Here is a 20,715-nt window from a genome sequence, read left to right as displayed (position 1 = left end):
CCCCTCGTCCTCAAGCTGCAGCCATGGCCTCTGTGAGTTCAATCCCCTTTCTCTCTGTTTCTTCTAGCTAGATCTGAGCTGCAACTAGGGTTTGATCTAGATGCATGGTTGATTAGTGGTCTGATCTGTGAGCTGATATGGTTGATTGCTATGCTGCGGTTGCAATTTGTGGTAGGTCTAGATGTTCAAGCATGTGGTAGGCTAGATTAGTAGTAGAGTTTGAAGTTGAACCTTGTGCTTGTGTTGAATCATGTTTAGATCTGTGTTTTGTAGCTATTGGTTGTCCATTTATAGCATGTTGTTTGTTGTAGTTGTATGTTCCTGCTCATAGATTGTCCGGTCTGCTTGGTAGGGTAGCGATGAAGCATGTGCTTACTATGATAGTAATGAACCATGTACATGTATGCTTCTGCTTTCATGGATTGTCCGGTATGTTGTGTGCTATGCTTACTGTCAATGCGTGCTACGATTGTAGGACATGACCACGCAGACGCAAGATCTTAGTTAGGCCCTTGTCTTGTCCACCGGCCAGTTTGCTCCATCGTTTGTCGAGGACTCGCAGCCTATATCCCAGATGGCACCTGATTCAGAGGTGTTCGCCTCTGATTCCCTCTATGTGCCAGTAGTGCTCATTGAGCCAACTACTGCTGCTGCTGCCGCTGCACTCAAGCTAGCAGCAGCAAAGGCAAAGAAGGATGGTAGGTCGAACAACATGAAGTGGCAGCCGTTCATGTCCACGTTTGTGCTGAACAAGATGTGTGAGCTCATCTCTAGTGGAGTTAGGACTGACAAGGGCTTCAAGGAGGTGCACTTGAACACCGTTGTGAAGAAGGTGTTCGAGTTCTGTGGGCAAGAGGCGTCTGTCACTGATACATCTTCAACGTATCTATAATTTTTGATTGCTCCATGCTATATTATCTACGGTTTTGGACTATATTGGGCTTTATTTTCCACTTTTATATTATTTTTGGGACTAACCTATTAACCGGAGGCCCAGCCCAGAATTGCTGTTTTTTTGCCTATTTCAGTGTTTCGAAGAAACGGAATATGAAACGGAGTCCAAACGGAATAAAACCTTCAGGGACGTGATTTTCTCACCGAACATGATCCAGGAGCCTTGGACCCTGCTCCAAGGAACAAAAGAGGCGGTCACGAGGGTGGGGGCGCGCCCCTCCCTAGGGCGCGCCCCCTGCCTCGTGGGCCCCTCGGTGCTCCTCCGACGTACTCCTTCCTCCTATATATACCTACGTACCCCCAAACGATCAGAACAGGAGACAAAAACCTAATTCCACTGCCGCAACTTTCTGTATCCACGAGATCCCATCTTGGGGCCTGTTCCGGAGCTCTGCCGGAAGAGGGCCGTCATCACGGAGGGTTTCTACATCATCATAGCCTCTCCGATGAAGTGTGAGTAGTTTACCTCAGACCTTCGGGTCCATAGTTAGTAGCTAGATGGCTTCTTCTCTCTCTTTGAATCTCAATACAAAGTTCTCCCCCTCTCGTGTGGAGATCTATTCGATGTAATCTTATTTTTGCGGTGTGTTTGTTGAGACCGATGAATTGTGGGTTTATGATCAAGTCTATCTATGAATAATATTTTAATCTTCTCTGAATTCTTTTATGTATGATTGGTTATCTTTGCAAGTCTTTTCGAATTATCCGTTTGGTTTGGCCAACTAGATTGGTAGTTCTTGCCATGGGAGAAGTGCTTAGCTTTGGGTTCGATCTTGCGGTGTCCTTTCCCAGTGACAGAAGGGGCAGCAAGGCACGTATTGCATCGTTGCCATCGAGGATAATAAGATGGGGTTTATTTCATATTGCATGAATTTATCTATCTACATCATGTCATCTTGCTTAAGGCGTTACTCAGTTTTTAACTTAATACTCTAGATGCATGCTGGATAGTGGTCGATGAGTGGAGTAATAGTAGTAGATGCAGAATCGTTTCGGTCTACTTGTCACGGACGTGATGCCTATATACATGATCATGCCTAGATATTCTCATAACTATGTTCAATTCTGTCAATTGCTCAATAGTAATTTGTTCACCCACCATAGAATACTTATGCTCTTGAGAGAAGCCACTAGTGAAACCTATGGCCCTCGGGTCTATTCTCATCATATCAATTTCCATCACTTTAATCTTGCTTTGCTTTTTTACTTTGCCTTTACTTTTTACTTTGCATCTTTATACCAAAAATACCAAAAATATTATATCTATCAGATCTCACTCTCGTAAGTGACCATGAAGGGATTGACAACCCCTAATTGCGTTGGTTGCGAGTAGCTATCGTTTTGTGAAGGTACGAGGGACTTGAGCATGGCCTCCTACTGGATTGATACCTTGGTTCTCAAAAACTGAGGGAAATACTTACGCTACTCTGCTGCATCATCCCTTCCTCTTCGGGGAAAACCAATGCAAGCTCAAGACGTAGCAAGAAGGATTTCTGGCGCCGTTGCCGAGGAGTCTACACAAAAAGTCAACATACCAAGTACCCATCATAATCCCTATCTCTCGCATTACATTATTTGCCATTTGCCTCTCGTTTTCCTCTCCCCCACTTCACCCTTGCCGTTTTATTCGCTCTCTCTCTCTCTCTATCCTCCCTCTCTATTTGCCTCTTTTGCCCGCTTGCCTTTTTTGCTCGTGTGCTAGATTGCTTGTTTGTCGCGATGGCTCAACCAAGATTTGGTGATCTCCACCACAAAAGGTTAGAGGAGATCGAAACCAACGTTAGGAAGTTTATGGTTTTGCAATTTGAGCATAATAATTTCTTTAGAAACGAGCTTAAGGAACAAAAAAGTTTTATGAGTTATATGAATAAAGATCTTGATGATATGTCTAAAGAATTTGATGGTATAAGATCCCAAATTGCTCGTCTAGAAAAGATGACTACTGAAATTTCGGAGATGCAAGCCACCTTAGTCAATAAGATGGCCGCTAAACCGAATGCCTATGAAAATCAAGATGAAGATCTAAAAGTTATTGATGTGTCCCCTATTAAATCTTTGTTTTGCAATATGAATCTTGATGAAACTGAATATGATCTTCCTTTACCTAGAAGGCGTTCTAAAAATTCGGAGTATTTAGATCTTAATGATGAAATTGATGAAAGTGGGGTTGAAAGAAATAAAAATCTAGATGTTGCTAAACCCACTATATTGGATTTCAAGGAATTTAATTATTAAAGTTGCTCTTTAATTGATTGTATCTCCACATGCTTATAGTCAAAATAAAGCCTTCACCGAACATATTGTTGACGCCTTGATGCAATCTTATGAAGAAAAACTTGAGTTGAAAGTTTCTATCCCTAGAAAACTCTATGATGAGTGGGAACCAACTATTAAAATTAAAATTAAAGATCATGAGTTTTATGCTTTGTGTGATTTGGGTGCTAGTGTCTCCACTATTCCCAAAACTTTGTATGATTTACTAGATTTCCGCGATTTTGATGATTGCTCTCTAAACTTGCATCTTGCGGATTCCACTATTAAGAAACCTATGGGAAGGATTAATGATGTTCTTATTGTTGCAAATAGGAATTATGTGCCCGTAGATTTCATTGTTCTTGATATAGATTGCAATCCTTCTTGCCCTATTATTCTTGGTAGACCTTTCCTTAGAACGGTTGGTGCGATTATTGATATGAAGGAAGGGAATATTAGATTTCAATTTCCATTAAAAAAGGGCATTGAACACTTTCCAAGAAATAAAATAAAATTACCATATGAAACTATTATGAGAGCCACTTATGGATTGCCTACCAAAGATGGCAATACTTAGATCTATCCTCGCTTTTATGCCTAGGTAGGGGCGTTAAACGATAGCGCTTGTTGGGAGGCAACCCAATTTTATTTTTATTCATTGCTTTTTGCTCCTGCTTAGTAATAAATAAATTATTTAGCCTCTGTTTTGGTTGTGTTTTTTGTGTTTGATTAGTGTTTGTGCCAAGTAGAACCGTTGGGAAGACTTGGGGAAAGTCTTGTTGAACTTGCTGTAAAAAACAGAAACTTTAGCGCTCACGAGAACTGCTGTCATTTTTATTTTAAGAGTGATATTTAGTTAATTCTTTTTTCAGATGATTAATAGATAAATTCCTCATGTCCAGAAATTTATTTTAGAATTTTTGTGGTTCCAGATCTTGCGCTAGCTACAGATTACTACAGAGTGTTCTGTTTTTGACAGATTCTGTTTTTCGTGTGTTGTTTGCTTATTTTGAAATAGTTTATAATCCATAGAGAAGTTGGAATATAGTAGGTTTAACACCAATATAAATAAAGAATGAGTTCATTACAGTACCTTGAAGTGGTCTTTTGTTTTCTTTCGCTAACAAAGCTCACGAGTTTTCTATTTTGAGTTTTGTGTTGTGAAGTTTTCAAGTTTTGGGTGAATTCTTTTGATGGATTATGGAACAAGGAGTGGTAAGATCCTAAGCTTGGGGATGCCCATGGCACCCGCAAGATAATCCAAGGACACCAAGAAGTCAAAGCTTGGGGATGCCCCGGGAGGCATCCCCTCTTTCGTTCACTTCCATCGGTAATTTACTTGGAACTATATTTTTATTCACCAACATGATATGTATTTTGCTTGGAGCGTCTTGTATTATTTGTGTCTTTGTGTCTGAGTATGCCACAATCATCCTTGCTGTACACACCTTTTGAGAGATCCATACATGAATTAAAATTTGATAGAATACTCTATGTGCTTTACTTATATCTTTTGAGCGTTATAATTTTGCTCTATGTGCTTCACTTAGATCTTTTAGAGCACGGTGGTGGATTTGTTTTAAAGAAACTATTGATCTCTCATGCTTCACTTAAATTATTTTGAGAGTCTCTTAATAGCATGGTAATTTTCTTAATAATAATATGCTTGGTATTCAAGATTTGTGAAACTTTCTTTTGAGTGTGTTGAATACTAAGAAAAGATTGAAGCTTGATAATTGTTTTGAGATATGGAGGTGATAATATTAAAGTCATGCTAGTTGAGTAGTTGTGAATTTAAAGAATACTTGTGTTAAAGTTTGTGATTCCCGTAGCATGCACGTATGGTGAACCGTTATGTGATGAAGTCGGAGCATGATTTATTTATTGATTGTCTTCCTTATGAGTGGCGGTCGGGGACGAGCGATGGTCTTTTCCTACCAATCTATCCCGCTAGGAGCATGCGCGTAATACTTTGCTTTGATAACTTCTAGATTTTTGCAATAAGTATATGAGTTCTTTATGACTAATGTTGAGTCCATGGATTATACGCACTCTCACCCTTCCACCTTTGCTAGCCTCTCTAATACCGCGCACCTTTCGCCGGTATCATACACCTACCATATACCTTCCTCAAAACAGCCACCATACCTACCTATTATGGCATTTCCATAGCCATTCCGAGATATATTGCCATGCAACTTTCCACCATCTAGTTCATCATGACATATTCATCATTGTCATATTGCATATCCCGGTACACCGCCGGATGCATTCACATAGAGTCATATTTTGTTCTAAGTATCGAGTTGTCAGAAAAATAAAAGTGTGATGATCATCATTATTAGAGCATCGTCCCAAGTGAGGAAAGAATGATGGAGACTATGATTCCCCCATAAGTCGGGACGAGACTCCGGACGAAAAATAAATAAAAGAGGCCAAAGAAGCCCAAATAAAAAGAGGCCATAAAATAAAAAAAAGAAAAGGCCCAAATAAAAAAATGAGAGAAAAAGAGAGAAGGGACAATGTTACTATCCTCTTACCACACTTGTGCTTCAAAGTAGCACCATGATCGTCATAGTAGAGAGTCTCTCATGTTATCACTTTCATATACTAGTGGGAATTTTACATTATAGAACTTGGCTTGTATATTCCAATGATGGGCTTCCTCAAATTGCCCTAGGTCTTCATGAGCAAGCAAGTTGGATGCACACCCACTTAGTTTCTTTTTGATCTTTCATATACTTATAGCTCTAGTGCATCCGTTGCATGGCAATCCCTACTCACTCACATTGATATCTATTGATGGGCATCTCCATAGCCCGTTGATATGCCTAATTGATGTGAGACTATCTTCCCCTACCTTTTTGTCTTCTCCACAACCACCATTCTATTCCACCTATAGTGCTATATCCATGGCTCACGCTCATGTATTGCGTGAAGATTGAAAAAGTTTTGAAAAAGTTAGAGTATGAAACAATTGCTTGGCTTGTCATCGGGGTTGTGCATGATTTAAATACTTTGTGTGGTGAAGATAGAGCATAGCCAGACTATATGATTTTGTAGGGATAACTTTCTTTAGCCATGTTATTTTGAGAAGACATAATTGCTTTGTTAGTATGCTTGAAGTATTATTATTTTTATGTCAATATGAACTTTTGTCTTGAATCTTTCGAATCTGAATATTCATATCACAATTAAGAAGATTTGCATTGAAATTATGCCAAGTAGCACTCCGCATCAAAAATTCTCCTTTTATCATTTACCTACTCGAGGACGAGCAGGAATTAAGCTTGGGGATACCAGATACGTCTCCAACGTATCTATAATTTTTGATTGCTCCATGCTATATTATCTACTGTTTTGGACTATATTGGGCTTTATTTTCCACTTTTATATTATTTTTGGGACTAACCTATTAACCGGAGGCCCAGCCCAGAATTGTTGTTTTTTGCCTATTTCAGTGTTTCGAAGAAACGGAATATCAAATGGATTCCAAACGGAATAAAACCTTCGGGTACGTGATTTTCTCACCGAACGTGATCCAGGAGACTTGGACCCAGCTCCAAGGAACAAAAGAGGCGGTCACGAGGGTGGGGGGCGCCCCCCCTAGGGCGCGCCCCCTGCCTCGTGGGCCCCTCGGTGCTCCTCCGACGTACTCCTTCCTCCTATATATACCTATGTACCCCCAAACGATCAGAACAGGAGCCAAAAACCTAATTCCACCGCCGCCGGAAGAGGGCCATCATCACGGAGGGCTTCTACATCATCATAGCCTCTCCGATGAAGTGTGAGTAGTTTACTTCAGACCTTCGGGTCCATAGTTAGTAGCTAGATGGCTTCTTCTCTCTCTTTGAATCTCAATACAAAGTTCTCCCCCTCTCTTGTGGAGATCTATTCGATGTAATCTTCTTTTTGCGGTGTGTTTGTTGAGACCGATGCATTGTGGGTTTATGATCAAGTCTATCTATGAATAATATTTGAATCTTCTCTGAATTCTTTTATGTATGATTGGTTATCTTTGCAAGTCTCTTCGAATTATCCGTTTGGTTTGGCCAACTAGATTGGTAGTTCTTGCCATGGGAGAAGTGCTTAGCTTTGGGTTCGATCTTGCGGTGTCCTTTCCCAATGACAGAAGGGGCAGCAAGGCACGTATTGCATCATTGCCATCAAGGATAACAAGATGGGGTTTATTTCATATTGCATGAATTTATCTCTCTACATCATGTCATCTTGCTTAAGGCGTTACTTTGTTTTTAACTTAATACTCTAGATGCATGCTAGATAGCGGTCGATGAGTGGAGTAATAGTAGTAGATGCAGAATCGTTTCGGTCTACTTGTCACGGACGTGATGCCTATATACATGATCATGCCTAGATATTCTCATAACTATGCTCAATTCTGTCAATTGCTCAAAAGTAATTTGTTCACCCACCGTAGAATACTTATGCTCTTGAGAGAAGCCACTAGTGAAACCTATGGCCCCGGGGTCTATTCTCATCATATCAATCTCCATCACTTTAATCTTGCTTTGCTTTTTACTTTGCCTTTAATTTTTACTTTGCATCTTTATACCAAAAATACCAAAAATATTATATCTATCAGATCTCACTCTCGTAAGTGACCGTGAAGGGATTGACAACCCCTAATCGCGTTGGTTGCGAGTAGCTATCGTTTTGTGAAGGTACGAGGGACTTGAGCGTGGCCTCCTACTGGATTGATACCTTGGTTCTCAAAAACCGAGGGAAATATTTACGCTACTCTGCTGCATCATCCCTTCCTCTTCGGGGAAAACCAACGCAAGCTCAAGACGTAGCAGCCACCCAGGTGTACAACCACCCGAGGAAGTGGAGAAGTCGATGGATCCAAGTGTCCAGGCTGAGAGACCTTAGCGGTGCCTCATGGGATGAGAACACTTGCTCCATAGTTCTGGAGGCAGAGCACTACGCCGGCCATGTCGCGGTTAGCTCACAACCCTCTTCCTTTTCATACTGTCCACCATTGCCTACTCCTAATCGCAACTAACAACACTTGTATTTCATTCTTAGGACCACCCAAGGGACGCTGAGTTCCTCAACACACCCATATAGAACTACAACCAGATGCAGCACATCTTCTTCTTCGGGTTGGCAACTGGGAAGCATGCCATGGGCTCAGGGGAGCCTCTTGGTTCTCCCATGCCAGACTTCCCTGGGACCCCGAACGTCGAGGTCCTCGATGGCCCTGACAAGCCCGCTACGAAGCCCTTCGACAAGCCATTTGACCCCGTCCATGCTAGGAAGAGGAAGAGAGGAGGCCTGATGGAGGAGGAGATCAATGTCTTCTGCAGCATGACTGAGGCGGTGAAGGAGGTGGCAACAACCATCAGGGAGTGCAAGCCCCTCGACGTCCACCCTGACCTGTATGGCGCTGTCATGACCCAGGGTGGCTTCAGTGATGAGGCTCTCATGGTAGCTCTCAGCCACCTGCTTGACAATAATGCCCAGGGTGTTGGGTTCGTTGCCATGGCCGACGCTCACAGGGTGCTGTGGCTCAGGAGCTGGCTGGGCAAGCACTACTACTAGAGTGGTGCTGCCTGTGAGCGTGCATGATCCCCAACGGAGATGGCGGTGGCGACGACAACGACGATGACGACGTACATTTTGTGTAGCTAGGGCTCAAGAACTATTTCATGGTCTGTATATTTTGGTGAGGTGGTATATACTAACCCCTCACACTGATGGTGAACTTGCGATGGTAGGACGACACCCTCTTTTGGATGTGGTGGTAGGTTAACACCAAGGTAGTGCTAGGAAGAACTTGCTATGCCGTATGATCATGCATGCTTTACTTCTCTTCTGCTCCATTGTTGTTTGCGTGCTACTTTACTTGCTACTTGTGTGCTCCATTGATTTGCTGCTTCAACTCTTGCTCTTGTGCATTGCTAGAGCAAGTGGTATGTCGTGTTCGTCGGTAAGGTCCCAGGGGTTTATAGTTCATGGGAAGAGGCCAGTGCACAAGTGGCATCTTATAGCAACAGCACCCATAGAGGGTTCAAGACTAGGCAGGAAGAACAAGCTTACTCCGACTGGGTGCGAATGCACGGTAGCAGTGTTGACAGTCGCAAGGTTGGAGGTGTCAAGGTGGATCGTCAGTTTGGGATGAAGTTGAAGAACTTCATCATCTTCGCCCAGTTCATCGCCGTTGTTGTGCTATGGCGTTGGTGTGCTAGGTGTGGGTAAGCTCACCAACTAGGGTACAAGGTAAGCACAACATGTATGTCGTATGCAACCAAACCCCGTGTTCATGTGCCGCTCGGGTCAATGCAGGCAACCAAACAAAGTGCACTTGGGTATTACCTAATGCAGGTACACTAGATGCAGGCGACCAAACAACTGGCAGATGGCGTATTAGGGCCTGTTTTTGCTCAACCAGGCTGGTTTGGGAAGTGTATGCGATGCAGGCCCTGTAGCAAACGACAACCAAACAAGCTCGTAGTGTTACAATGCTTATACTCAATTTTGATGGTGGCATTGATGGAATCCATGAATATCTTATTGGTTTCCGTTGTATTTTATTTGTAAGCTAGCCTTGAGCTATGGATACATGTATTATATTAAAGTCTGGATCTATGATATAATACTTATGGCATGCGGTTTATTCTTAGTATTTCATCTTATACTATGTGTGCTGGCAAATGACCTAGGGACTAGCACAGTAAACACAAAGACTCAAATCCTACCAGGTTTGGTCACTACATATGCTCTGATAACATTTGCAGTGATCCGACGGGCAAGGATCCGAATCTTCGTGCTTTTTATACTAGTCCCTAAATCAATTGCTAGCACATAAAGTACATGATGTAATACCAAAAAACACATGTAATAAGTATTACATCGCAGATCCAAACTTCACTATATTAGATACCTACATAGGTCAATACTATCTTACAATAAGATACATCGAAAAACAATAAAGAATCTTCGTGGAGTCCAACGCCACAGGCAAAAGTTGAGTATAGATATCGTACCCCTACTCTGCATCACTTTTTCATCATGTGCAAAGCCTGCAACATAATAGGTTGTAGCGAGGCAGCGAGGCGCGGGGATGTTGGTGAAGCCCTGGGTGAGAGAGACGCGGAGTCGGCGATGACGCGACAATGATGTCCTAACTGGAGGGAATTTTAAGGGCTGATGGTTCGGGTGCAAGGAGGGGGTGGGGTGTGGGGCTGCACCCGAGAGGAAGGAGAAAGGCGATTAGAGGTTGAAGGTGACTACCAACCGTCCGAACTCAATCGTGTGGTCCAAAAAATCGTCTGACGGTTAAATTGTTTCAGGCACCCGATGGATAGGCGGTCCCTTTGTTGTAATTTATTTCTTCTTAATTCTTTGTACACCCGGCCACTGCGTTGATGGTGTTTTCTTTGTCAATTTATGGCTCTCGAATTGATGTAGCAGTGGTACATCTTTTGTTTTAGTGGTCTACTGCCAGTTATGCTGTTGCTACGTGTACTTTATCATCTTTGTCTTTAGGTTTGAAAATTCGCAAGGGGGCGTAAGTGCGGGGACACTCACCTGTCAAGCCCTGCCGCCCGCCCGATTTACTTCGCAATCCATGAAGTAGTTGAATCCCACATGAGGACACAGTAAAAAAAAAGGAAATTCCTCAAACAGCTTTAAGGTTCAATGATGAAACTTACTGTTTTTGCATCTAAAAATGCAAAGTTTCAACAAGTTTTAGAGAAAAAATTTAAGCAACTTTTTATGTTTCTTGTAGACACAAAATAATTGATTTTTGTTGATCGCTCGTACTAAGTTTCTTCATTCGGAACTTAACTTTTTTTAATAGTCCTCAAAATATATTCAAAATAGAACTTATTTCGAAGCGTTGGTCACGAGAAACATGAATATGAAAATATAACTTAATTTGAATTTTTCGTTTAAAAGAAATATAACTTTAAAAATCAGAAGTCAAAATAAAAAGCGGACACCAGAGACCTGAGGGCCCCCGCACTTGCGTGTTGCAAATCCCCGTCTTCTTAAGGTTGCCACTTTGTGAAAGGAAAACTAAAAACCTCGTGGAAGATGTACATAATAACAAAAATAAAGCAATTCATGCCTAAAGAAAGTGAGAAGACTTGTCAAGGTCATCAATGCAGAACGAGAATCTGAAGGAAGCATTTTGGAGATACACGAGGGGTGAAGTTTGAAGTAAATTTCCAGAACTTTTGTTTATTCGTTTAAGCTAACTTTTAATATTTCTAGATTTCACTGTATTGATGAATCTTATCTCCTTTTTGTTTGTCAACGATCTTGTCTTTTTATGCTACTCCCCCCGCCAGAAATACTTGTCATCAAAATGAATAAAAGAGGATGTATCTAGATGTGTTTTAGTTCTAGATACATCCCTTTTTGTCCATTTTAATGACAAATATTTTCGGAAGGAGGGAGTACCAAGTAAGCAAAATTACTGAACTCTTATGCTAGGGACAGTAGGCCGTCAGCCAACCGTTACTAACATGTTAAGAGGCGCGCCATTGGCATGCCCCGGGCATCTTGTTGTCTTGTTTATTACGGATGGATGTTCCACAAGGTAATTAAGCTCCAGCACTGAGCGGCGACTACCAACGAAATTACATTGGTGAATCCACGTGGTGCTAGCTTTGAGTGTACCGGCAGGGCGATATATCGCTCGGTCACCTGTGGCTGGCCCTCTCCCTTGTTCGCACGCTCGAAAGCGATACTTAAATTGCTCACCGATCACCCTATATGGACAATGGATATTGCACTACTTATCCCTGGCTTGCAACTACAAGACACACACAGTCGTTATACATATATATAGCACACCTCTACCTACTTATCTACTTGGCTAGCTAGAGTGTACACCTCGTAGATCAAAGGGATCGACATGGGGGTGTTCAGGTTCTCGGACGAGGCTGTGGCCGCCGTCGTGCCCATCCTGGTGTACTGGGCCTACTCCGGCGTGCACACGGCGCTTGGCCATGGACACGTCATGGCCAAGTACAGGCTCAACACCAAGGCTGAGGAGGACAGCAAGAACACGGTGTCCAAGCGTGCCGTGCTCGGGAACGTCCTCATGCAGCACCTCATGCAGCTCGTCGCCGTCACCGTGCTCACCCCGGTAACATTCATGCACACATGCATGCACGTACCCGTACGTCCTAGTACTTTGTACACAGCCTCTGATCGACGGACAAGTTTGTCCCGTAGAGGGGCAGGGGGAGCGACCAGACCACGGGCGACTCGCCGGCGACCGCGTCGTCGTCGTACCTGACAGCGGCGCGTCAGATCGCGGTGCCCGTGGTGCTGTACGACGCGTACCGCTACGCGTGGCACCGCCTGGCGCACCACAGCTCAGGGGCGGAGCCAGGATTTGGACATAGGGGGCCAAGCAAAGTTGAAAAAAAATACCGCTTCATTGCTATAGAGTATAGACATGTGGTAGTTATATTTAAATTAGTTGTATAATCTCGACGATTTTTAATAACATAAAGTATATTAACAATTTCATTAGAAGAGAATTCAGTTGTAAATTCCTTCGAAGCAAGTTTTCATGCAATGCTCAAGCAAGTCATCTCTCGTTTTACTTTGAAAACATACCCTCTGACAAATAAGCTGAAATAATATTTCTGGTGTTTGTCGACCCTTTTCTCTTGATAAATGTAAATCATAAAAATGACATCACAAGTCACATAATTAAAAAAAATTGAAATTTGATGTACAAATTTGATAGGTATAAGATGGGAACTGATCGAGATGAGCAAGCAGTTGTTAGTTGTGCTAACCTTGGCTAGTTGGCCGGAGAATTAACGAGCTCACGATCGCGCCGACGTCGCCTCTGATCTAATCCGGAATTGATTGCCAAAATTTGCAGGAAGAACGTGAAGTAGCAAGGATGTACTAGGATAGTACTCCCTCCGTTTTTAAATATTTGTCTTTCTAGACATTTCAAATGACTATTACATACGGATGTATGTAGACATATTTTAAAGTGTAGATTCACTCATTTTGCTCCGTATGTAGTCACTTGTTGAAATGCCTACAAAGACAAGTATTTAGGAACGAAGGAAGTAGGATTTTAATTCATAATAACTGATAGCTACAAGTACGTAATACTAGTACCTTCCTCTATCCGATCTTCGACTCCCAGTAAAACTCTGATCTAATGGAGCCGCCTTCTCCTGCCTTAGTCCTCAGACACTGAACAAACAACGAACAAAGACGACATATCAACGCAGCCGATAGGGTAGGGGTGGTGGCGTGGTAAGCGCCTTACCTGAGCGGGAGCGGCAGCGGCAGCCGGGCAGCCGGCGGCTTGGCGGCGGCTGCAAACAACGCCCTAGACCCTAGTGCGAGGACACGATCAAAGAATCGATCGCATGGGGCAATCAACAAAAAGCCACAACCACATGACAATGACATGGGCTATTGGGCTTCGGTCTAGGATAGTTATTATATTATTAGTACTTATACGGGCTAATTTCCCTAGAAAAATCTTATATGGGCTAATGATGTGATTATCTCTGGCCAATTAGCACATCTACAGTATATATACTATCTATACTACTACTTGCTAGAGATCGTTGGGGGGGGGAGGCGATCTAGCCCCTGCTCGCCCCCTGTCTCCGCCCCTGCCGCAGCCGGTTCTTGTACCGGCACCTCCACTCGTGGCACCACCGCCTGGTGGTGCCCTACGCGTTCGGCGTCAAGTACGGGCACCCGGTGGAGGCCCTCATCACCGACAAGGCCGGCGCATCGCTCGCCATCCTGGCCTCCGGCATGTCGTCGTCGCCGCGCGCCACGGTCGTCTTCCTCTCGTTGTGCAACATCAAGGGCATCGACAACCACTGCGGGCTGTGCCTCCTGCCGCGCCGCCTGCAGTCGCTCTGGAACAGCGCCGCGTACCACGGCGTGCACCACCTGCCGCGCACCTGCCGCACGGTGTCAGGTACAACTTCTCTGACCTCTTCTTCGTCACGTGGGACAAGGCGTTCGGGACGTACCTGCACTATACCATGCTGAAATTTTGTCTATTTTGGGCCTAGCTCAATAACAGTTTCAGAAATTCTTAATAAATCCTAGAGGCCCACGCAGCCCATTCGTGCAAGGCAAGAGATGGAACTAATGTTTAGTCCCACATTGCTAGTTTAGAGGGAGTTGGACCTCTTTATAAGGGAGGTTCTTTCCCCACTTGTATGAGCATGAGAACAAGAGGGACATCCACGCGCGCTCCTCCTCCGCCGCCTGCCTCGACACGCCGCGGCACGGCGCGGGTTGCGGGAATGAGCCGAGCCGATGTCTAAATTTTTGCGAAAGTGGAGTTCGAATGCGAACGGTGCAACCCTCTCGCATCCTCCTCTTGCGCCTATAAAAGGGATGTCACTCCTCCCAGAGAGACGCAACAGAACGACTCCTTCCCTCGCCACCGGTTCCATCTCTGAGCTGCTGCTGTCTTCCTCATCCCGGCTTGCGGCGTGATATACTGTCTGCTCTAGATATGTTTAGTTACAGTTCATATATGAAGATGATGTTTACCTTCTCTTTGTCAAATCGCATGACTTGTTTTATCACCACTATACTGGTCTTGCTTTATCTAGTATTTATGTTAATAAAATCATTTGATAAATTGCTCATATTTCCAACAATCCAAAAATCTTATTATAGGCAATTTACCCCGAGTGATTTTGCTGCTTCCATGAGACCTCCTATGTTTGAGGGTATCCACTATAAGAGGTGGCGCGTGAGAGCAGTCTTATGATTTCAAACCATGAGTTGCTATGACGCCACTCTTGGCAAACCTGAAGGAGAGCTTGATGCTCAACAGACACAAGCCTTTCAGAAAATGAATACTCTGTTTAAGGCTGCTCTCTTGAGTGTTCTTGGTGAGAACATAGTTAATGCTTATGCGTCAATTGATAATGAAAAAGATATGTGGGATGCACTCGAGGCCAAGTTTGGGGTCTCGGATGCTGGCACTGAGCTGTACATCATGGAGCAATTCTATGATTACAGGATGACTGAAGAGCGCTCCGTGGTTGAGCAAGCTCATGAGATACAGTCATTTGCTAGAGAACTTGAGCACTTCGGTTGTATGCTACCGAACAAGTTTGTTGCCAGAGGTATCATCAGTAAGCTTCCTCCTTCATGGAGGAACATTGCTACCTTGCTGAAGCATAAGAGGCAGGAGTTTTTCGTCCCGGATCTCATTGGCACTCTTGATGTGGAAGAAAAGGCGAGAGCAAAGGACACACATGCTCGAGGTATTGAGGGAGGATCTAGTGCCAATGTGGTACATAAGCAGAACTTCCAGCCCCATAAGTTCAAGAGCAAGGGCAAGTTTGATGTTAAAGCAAAGTTTGATGGGAAAAACAAGGTTGTCCAGCACAAGAACTTGAAGAAGAAGAATGACAAGAAGAAAGGTGTCTGTCATGTGTGTGGGGATCCTGCTCATTGGGCTCCTAGTTTCCCTAATCGCTATGACAAGCGTCATCCTGGGAAAGGCGGCAAGACCGCTAATGTTGTCATTGGAGACATTGATATGAAGGATGCTGGATATGGTATATTTCCCACTATTCTTTCAGTATGTCATTCTCCTGATTGGTTGATTGACACGGGTGCTAATGTGCATGTATACGGTGATATTTTTATGTTTTTGTCTTATCAGACCGCAGGGACTTCAACCGTGCTGATGGGCAACGGTTCAAGTGCTTCTGTTCATGGTGTTGGCACGGTCGATCTGAAGTTTACTTCGGGGAAGATCGTGCGGCTGAAGAACGTGCATTATGTCCCCCCGGTCAATAAAAATCTTGTTAGCGGATCTCTTCTGTGTAGAGATGGCTACAAGCATGTCTTTGAGTCGAATAAATTTGTAATATTCAAGTATGGAACCTTTGTTGGTAAAGGCTATGAGTCAGGAGGCTTGTTTCGTTTATCCTTATCAGACGTTTGCAATAAAATTGTTAATCATATTTGCAACAATAGTGAATCAAATGTGTGGCATTCATGTCTTTGTCATGTTAACTTTGGTTGCATGTCGCGACTAGCAAAGTTGAACTTAATCCCTAGTTTCACCACTGTCAAGGGATCTAAGTGTCAAGTGTGTGTGCAAGCTAAGCAACCTCGTAAGTCTCACATGACTGCGGAAACGAGAAATCTTGCACCACTAGATCTCATACATTCAGATCTTTGTGAAATGAATGGCATTTTGACAAAAGGTGGAAAGAAATATTTCATGACGTTAATTGACGACTCCACTAGATACTGTTGTGTGTATCTTCTGAAATCTAAGGATGAGGCTTTGAACTTTTTCAAGATCTATAAAGCTGAAGTGGAAAACCAACTTGATCGAAAAATCAAGAGGCTTAGGTCCGACCGTGGTGGAGAGTATTTTTCCAATGAATTTGATGCTTTTTGTGCGGAACATGGTATAATCCATGAGAGGACGCCTCCCTATTCATCTCAGTCAAATGGGGTGGCCGAAAGAAAGAACCATACTCTAACTGATTTGGTTAATGCCATGTTAGACACATCGGGTCTCTCCAAGGCATGGTGGGGGGAGGCGATATTGACGACATGTCATATCCTAAACCGAGTTCCCACAAAGAACAAAGAAATAACTCCATTCAAGGAATGGGAGAAGAAAAGGTTAAAACTCTCTTATCTACGAACATGGGGTTGTTTGGTGAAAGTCAATGTTCCAATTCCAAAGAAGCGGAAGTTTGGACCAAAGACTGTGGATTGTGTTTTCCTGGGATATGCTTTTCATAGCATTGCCTATAGATCCTTGGTTGTAAAATCTGAGGTACCTGACATGCATGTCGGTACGATCATGGAGTCAAATGATGCGACTTTCTTTGGAGATATCTTTCCCACGAAGGATATGGCTACCTCATCTAATCAGGAAATGCCTAGTTCATCGAATCAGGAACCAGTTACAATTACCGAACCTGCCATTTCGATGGAACACTTTGAAAGTCCTGTGGAGGAGAACAATGAAGTTCCTACTAGGAGCAAGAGACAGAGGACTGCAAAGTCCTTTGGTGATGATTTTCTTGTGTATTTCATAGATGACACTCCCAGTTCTATTTCAGAGGCCTATGCATCTGAAGATGCTGACTACTGGAAGGAAGCGGTTTGTAGCAAGATGGATTCCATCTTGGCGAATGAAACTTTGGAGATAACTGATCGTCCTTATGGGTGCAAACCTATAGGATGCAAATGGGTATTCAAGAAGAAGCTTAGGCCTGATGGTACTATTGAAAAGTACAAGGCTCGGCTCGTGGCTAAGGGTTATACCCAAAAGGAAGGTGAAGACTTCTTTGATACTTACTCACTTGTGGCTCGACTGACCACTATTCGAGTTCTACTTTCACTAGCTGCCTCAAATGGTCTTCTCGTTCATCAAATGGATGTTAAGACTGCTTTCCTAAATGGAGAGTTGGACGAGGAAATTTATATGGAACAACCAGATGGATTTGTACTAGATGGTCAGAAAGGAAAAGTGTGCAAGTTGCTGAAGTCTTTGTATAGACTCAAGCAAGCACCCAAACAGTGGCATGAGAAGTTTGAAAGAACTTTAACAACTGCAGGTTTTGTTGTGAACGAAGCTGACAAATGTGTGTATTATCGCCATGGTGGGGGCGAGGGAGTTATCCTTTGCTTGTATGTTGATGACATACTAATTTTTGGAACAAATCTGAATGTTATTAAGGAGGTCAAGAATTTCCTATCTTGCTGTTTTGAGATGAAGGATTTAGGAGTGGCTGATGTCATTCTAAACATCAAGTTGTTGAGAGACGATGATGGTGGGATTACATTGCTTCAATCTCACTATGTGGAAAAGATCTTGAGTCACTTTGGCTACAGTGACTGCAAGCCCTCTCCAACACCATATGATGCTAGTGTGTTGCTTCGAAAGAATCAAAGAATTGCTAGAGACCAATTGAAGTATTCTCAGATTATTGGCTCGCTTATGTACTTAGCCAGTGCTACAAGACCTGGCATCTCTTTTGCTGTTAGCAAACTGATTCGGTTTGTTTCGAAACCAGGAGATGTGCATTGGAAAGCTCTAGAGAGAGTTTTGCGTTATTTGAAAGGCACTGCAAATTATGGAATTCACTACACCGGGCACCCAAAGGTGCTTGAAGGGTATAGTGACTCAAACTGGATCTCAGATGCTGATGAGATAAAGGCCACGAGCGGATATGTATTCACTCATGGAGGTGGCGTTGTTTCTTGAAAGTCTTGCAAGCAGACCATCTTAACGAGGTCAATAATGGAAGGAGAACTCACAGCGCTAGATACAGCTACGGTCGAAGCAGATTGGCTTCATTGGCTCTTGAATGACTTGCCGGTTGTTGAGAATATGTACCGGGTATCCTTATGAATTGCGACAATCAAACTGTGATCATGAAAGTGAGCACCTCAAAGGATAACATGAAGTTATCAAGACACGTTCAGAGAAGGTTAAAGTCTGTCAGGAAAATGAAAAACTCTGGAGTTATTGCATTGGATTATATCCAAACGTCTAAAATTTTGGCAGATCCTTTTACTAAGGGTCTATCACGTAATGCGATAGATAATGCATCGAGGGAGATGTGTATGAGACCCACAATATGAGTTGTTCACAGTGGTAACCTATTCTTTGTGATCGGAGATCCCGTGAATTAGATATGGAAAACAATCTGTTGGTCAACCGAGAGGAGAGTATCTTTACTATTCACAATACCACTCCATGAAGATGCAATACTCTCATAATCTGCATGGCTGGTTGATATATATCTTAATGTGTTCTAAGTGGCTCATTTAAGTAGAGATGTTATCCTGCAGAACATCTTTTAAAGAACACACCTATATGAGTCTGATTGTCAAACATCGCAATATATGAGAGTAGGGTTCTCTCTAGTAAACTCATGAAAGGTCACGGAGTATGACGCATAAGCTCCACCCGCGGGGAAGACCCACGGTAGCCACGTATCGGTCAAGGCTTTATGTGAAGCTAGATTCGCAGAAAACTTGCAGTTCAAGGCCCAATCCATTGTTCAAGTTGCTTACTAGTGTAGCATAGAGTTCTGGGTGGAAATTCAACTTAACAGTCTCCACTGCAGTACCGGTATATAAAACAGTGTTTTGGAACCAAAGACAATTTTTGTGTGCCTCTGGGATCTGATGGGGGATTGCTGGAATTTTGTCTATTTGGGGCCTAGCCCAATAGAGCAGTTTCAGAAATTCTTAATAAATTCTAGAGGCCCACGCAGCCCATTCGTGCAAGGCAAGAGGTGGAACTAATGTTTAGTCCCACATTGCTAGTTTAGAGGGAGTTGGACCTCTTTATAAGAGAGGTTCTTTCCCCACTTGTATGAGCATGAGAACAAGAGGGACATCCACGCGCGCTCCTCTGCCGCCGCCCGCCTCGCCACGCCACGCCTCTTCACGCCGCGCCGCGCCGCGGGAATGAGCCGAGCCGATGTCTAAATTTTTGCCACGCACTACGGGTATACGAAAGGTCACACGGAAGCTGAAAAGATTTTTGCAAAAGTGGAGTTCGAATGCGAACGGTGCAGCCCTTCGGCTGCTGGTTGTTCGCTTCATCTCCGTCTCTTCGTTTCACCTCCCATCGCTGCCCTCTCGCCTCCTCCTCTTGCGCCTATAAAAGGGAGGTCGCTCCTCCCAGAGAGACGCACCAGAACGACTCCTTCACTCGCCACCGGTTCCATCTCTGAGCTGCTGCTGTCTTCCTCATCCCGGCTTGTGGCGTGCACCGCACGTCGGGACAGTAGGCCTCCGAAACCGCACCTTTTGAGTGCTGTACGGGAGAAGGGTGATAAGGTTTTTGGGGAGCGCTCAGCGCGACTACTGGCTGCTTCATCACGGACGATCCGGTCGCCGACAACTACTTCCCCGACGACGACTTCTTCCCCGACATCCACAACCTCCTCGATGACATGGCAGGCGAGGACACCGACCCCAAGTCCAGCGCTTCTGCTGCTGCTGTCCCGTACGTGTTCTTCTCCTTTCTATTAGAGGTCCTCCTACAGTTTCTTGTTCTAATATTTGCCTTACATATGTTAGACTCTATTTCATATATGCAACTTGCTATACTGTCTGCTCTAAATATGTTTAGTTACAGTTCATATATGAAGATGATGTTTACCTTTTCTTTATCAAATCGCATGGCTTGTTTTATCACCACTATATTGGTCATGCTTTATCTAGTATTTCTGTTAATAAAATCATTCGATAAATTGCTCGTATTTCAACATACCGTCCAGGAGAGGCCCGGCGGCGGGGGGCTGGTGATCCAGCCGGTGCGCCCCAAGGCGTCCAAGGCCACCGCCGTTGTCACGCCAGTTGACTGACTCCGGCCGGGCATGCTCATGCACGCGCCCGGCGTACTACGTACTGTTGCATTATAATTTCATCAAAATGTATGTGAGTTGTGTTGATCTTGTTTGCACCGCTTGTTTCGTTTAGTTCTCCTAATAAATCTGGAACGTGATATAATTGGTT

At 43.7% G+C, this 20,715-nt stretch overlaps 1 protein-coding gene and 1 pseudogene across 1 annotated transcript; both read left to right on the top strand.

Annotated features, from left to right (window-relative positions):
* The first annotated feature begins 8,266 nt into the window (after positions 1 to 8,266).
* Positions 8,267 to 8,769, top strand: LOC147976115 (uncharacterized). Its single transcript, XM_087519728.1, has one exon. The coding sequence runs from the start codon at positions 8,308 to 8,310 to the stop codon at positions 8,767 to 8,769; it is 462 nt and encodes a 153-aa protein (XP_087375854.1). The 5' UTR covers positions 8,267 to 8,307.
* Positions 8,770 to 12,094: 3,325 nt separating this feature from the next.
* Positions 12,095 to 20,564, top strand: LOC125553935 (sphinganine C4-monooxygenase 2-like; annotated as a pseudogene).
* Positions 20,565 to 20,715: the final 151 nt, after the last annotated feature.

The sequence above is a fragment of the Triticum urartu genome, chromosome 4A (genome assembly GCF_056163025.1).
Source record: "Triticum urartu cultivar PI428250 chromosome 4A, HENAU_Tu73, whole genome shotgun sequence".
In the NCBI taxonomy this organism is placed as follows: domain Eukaryota; kingdom Viridiplantae; phylum Streptophyta; class Magnoliopsida; order Poales; family Poaceae; genus Triticum; species Triticum urartu.
This window is presented reverse-complemented; position numbering and strand designations above follow the sequence as displayed.

Excerpts from the sequence above, each read along its gene's own strand:
- LOC147976115 (XM_087519728.1), top strand. The coding sequence starts at position 8,308 with ATGCAGCACATCTTCTTCTTCGGGTTGGCAACTGGGAAGCATGCCATG.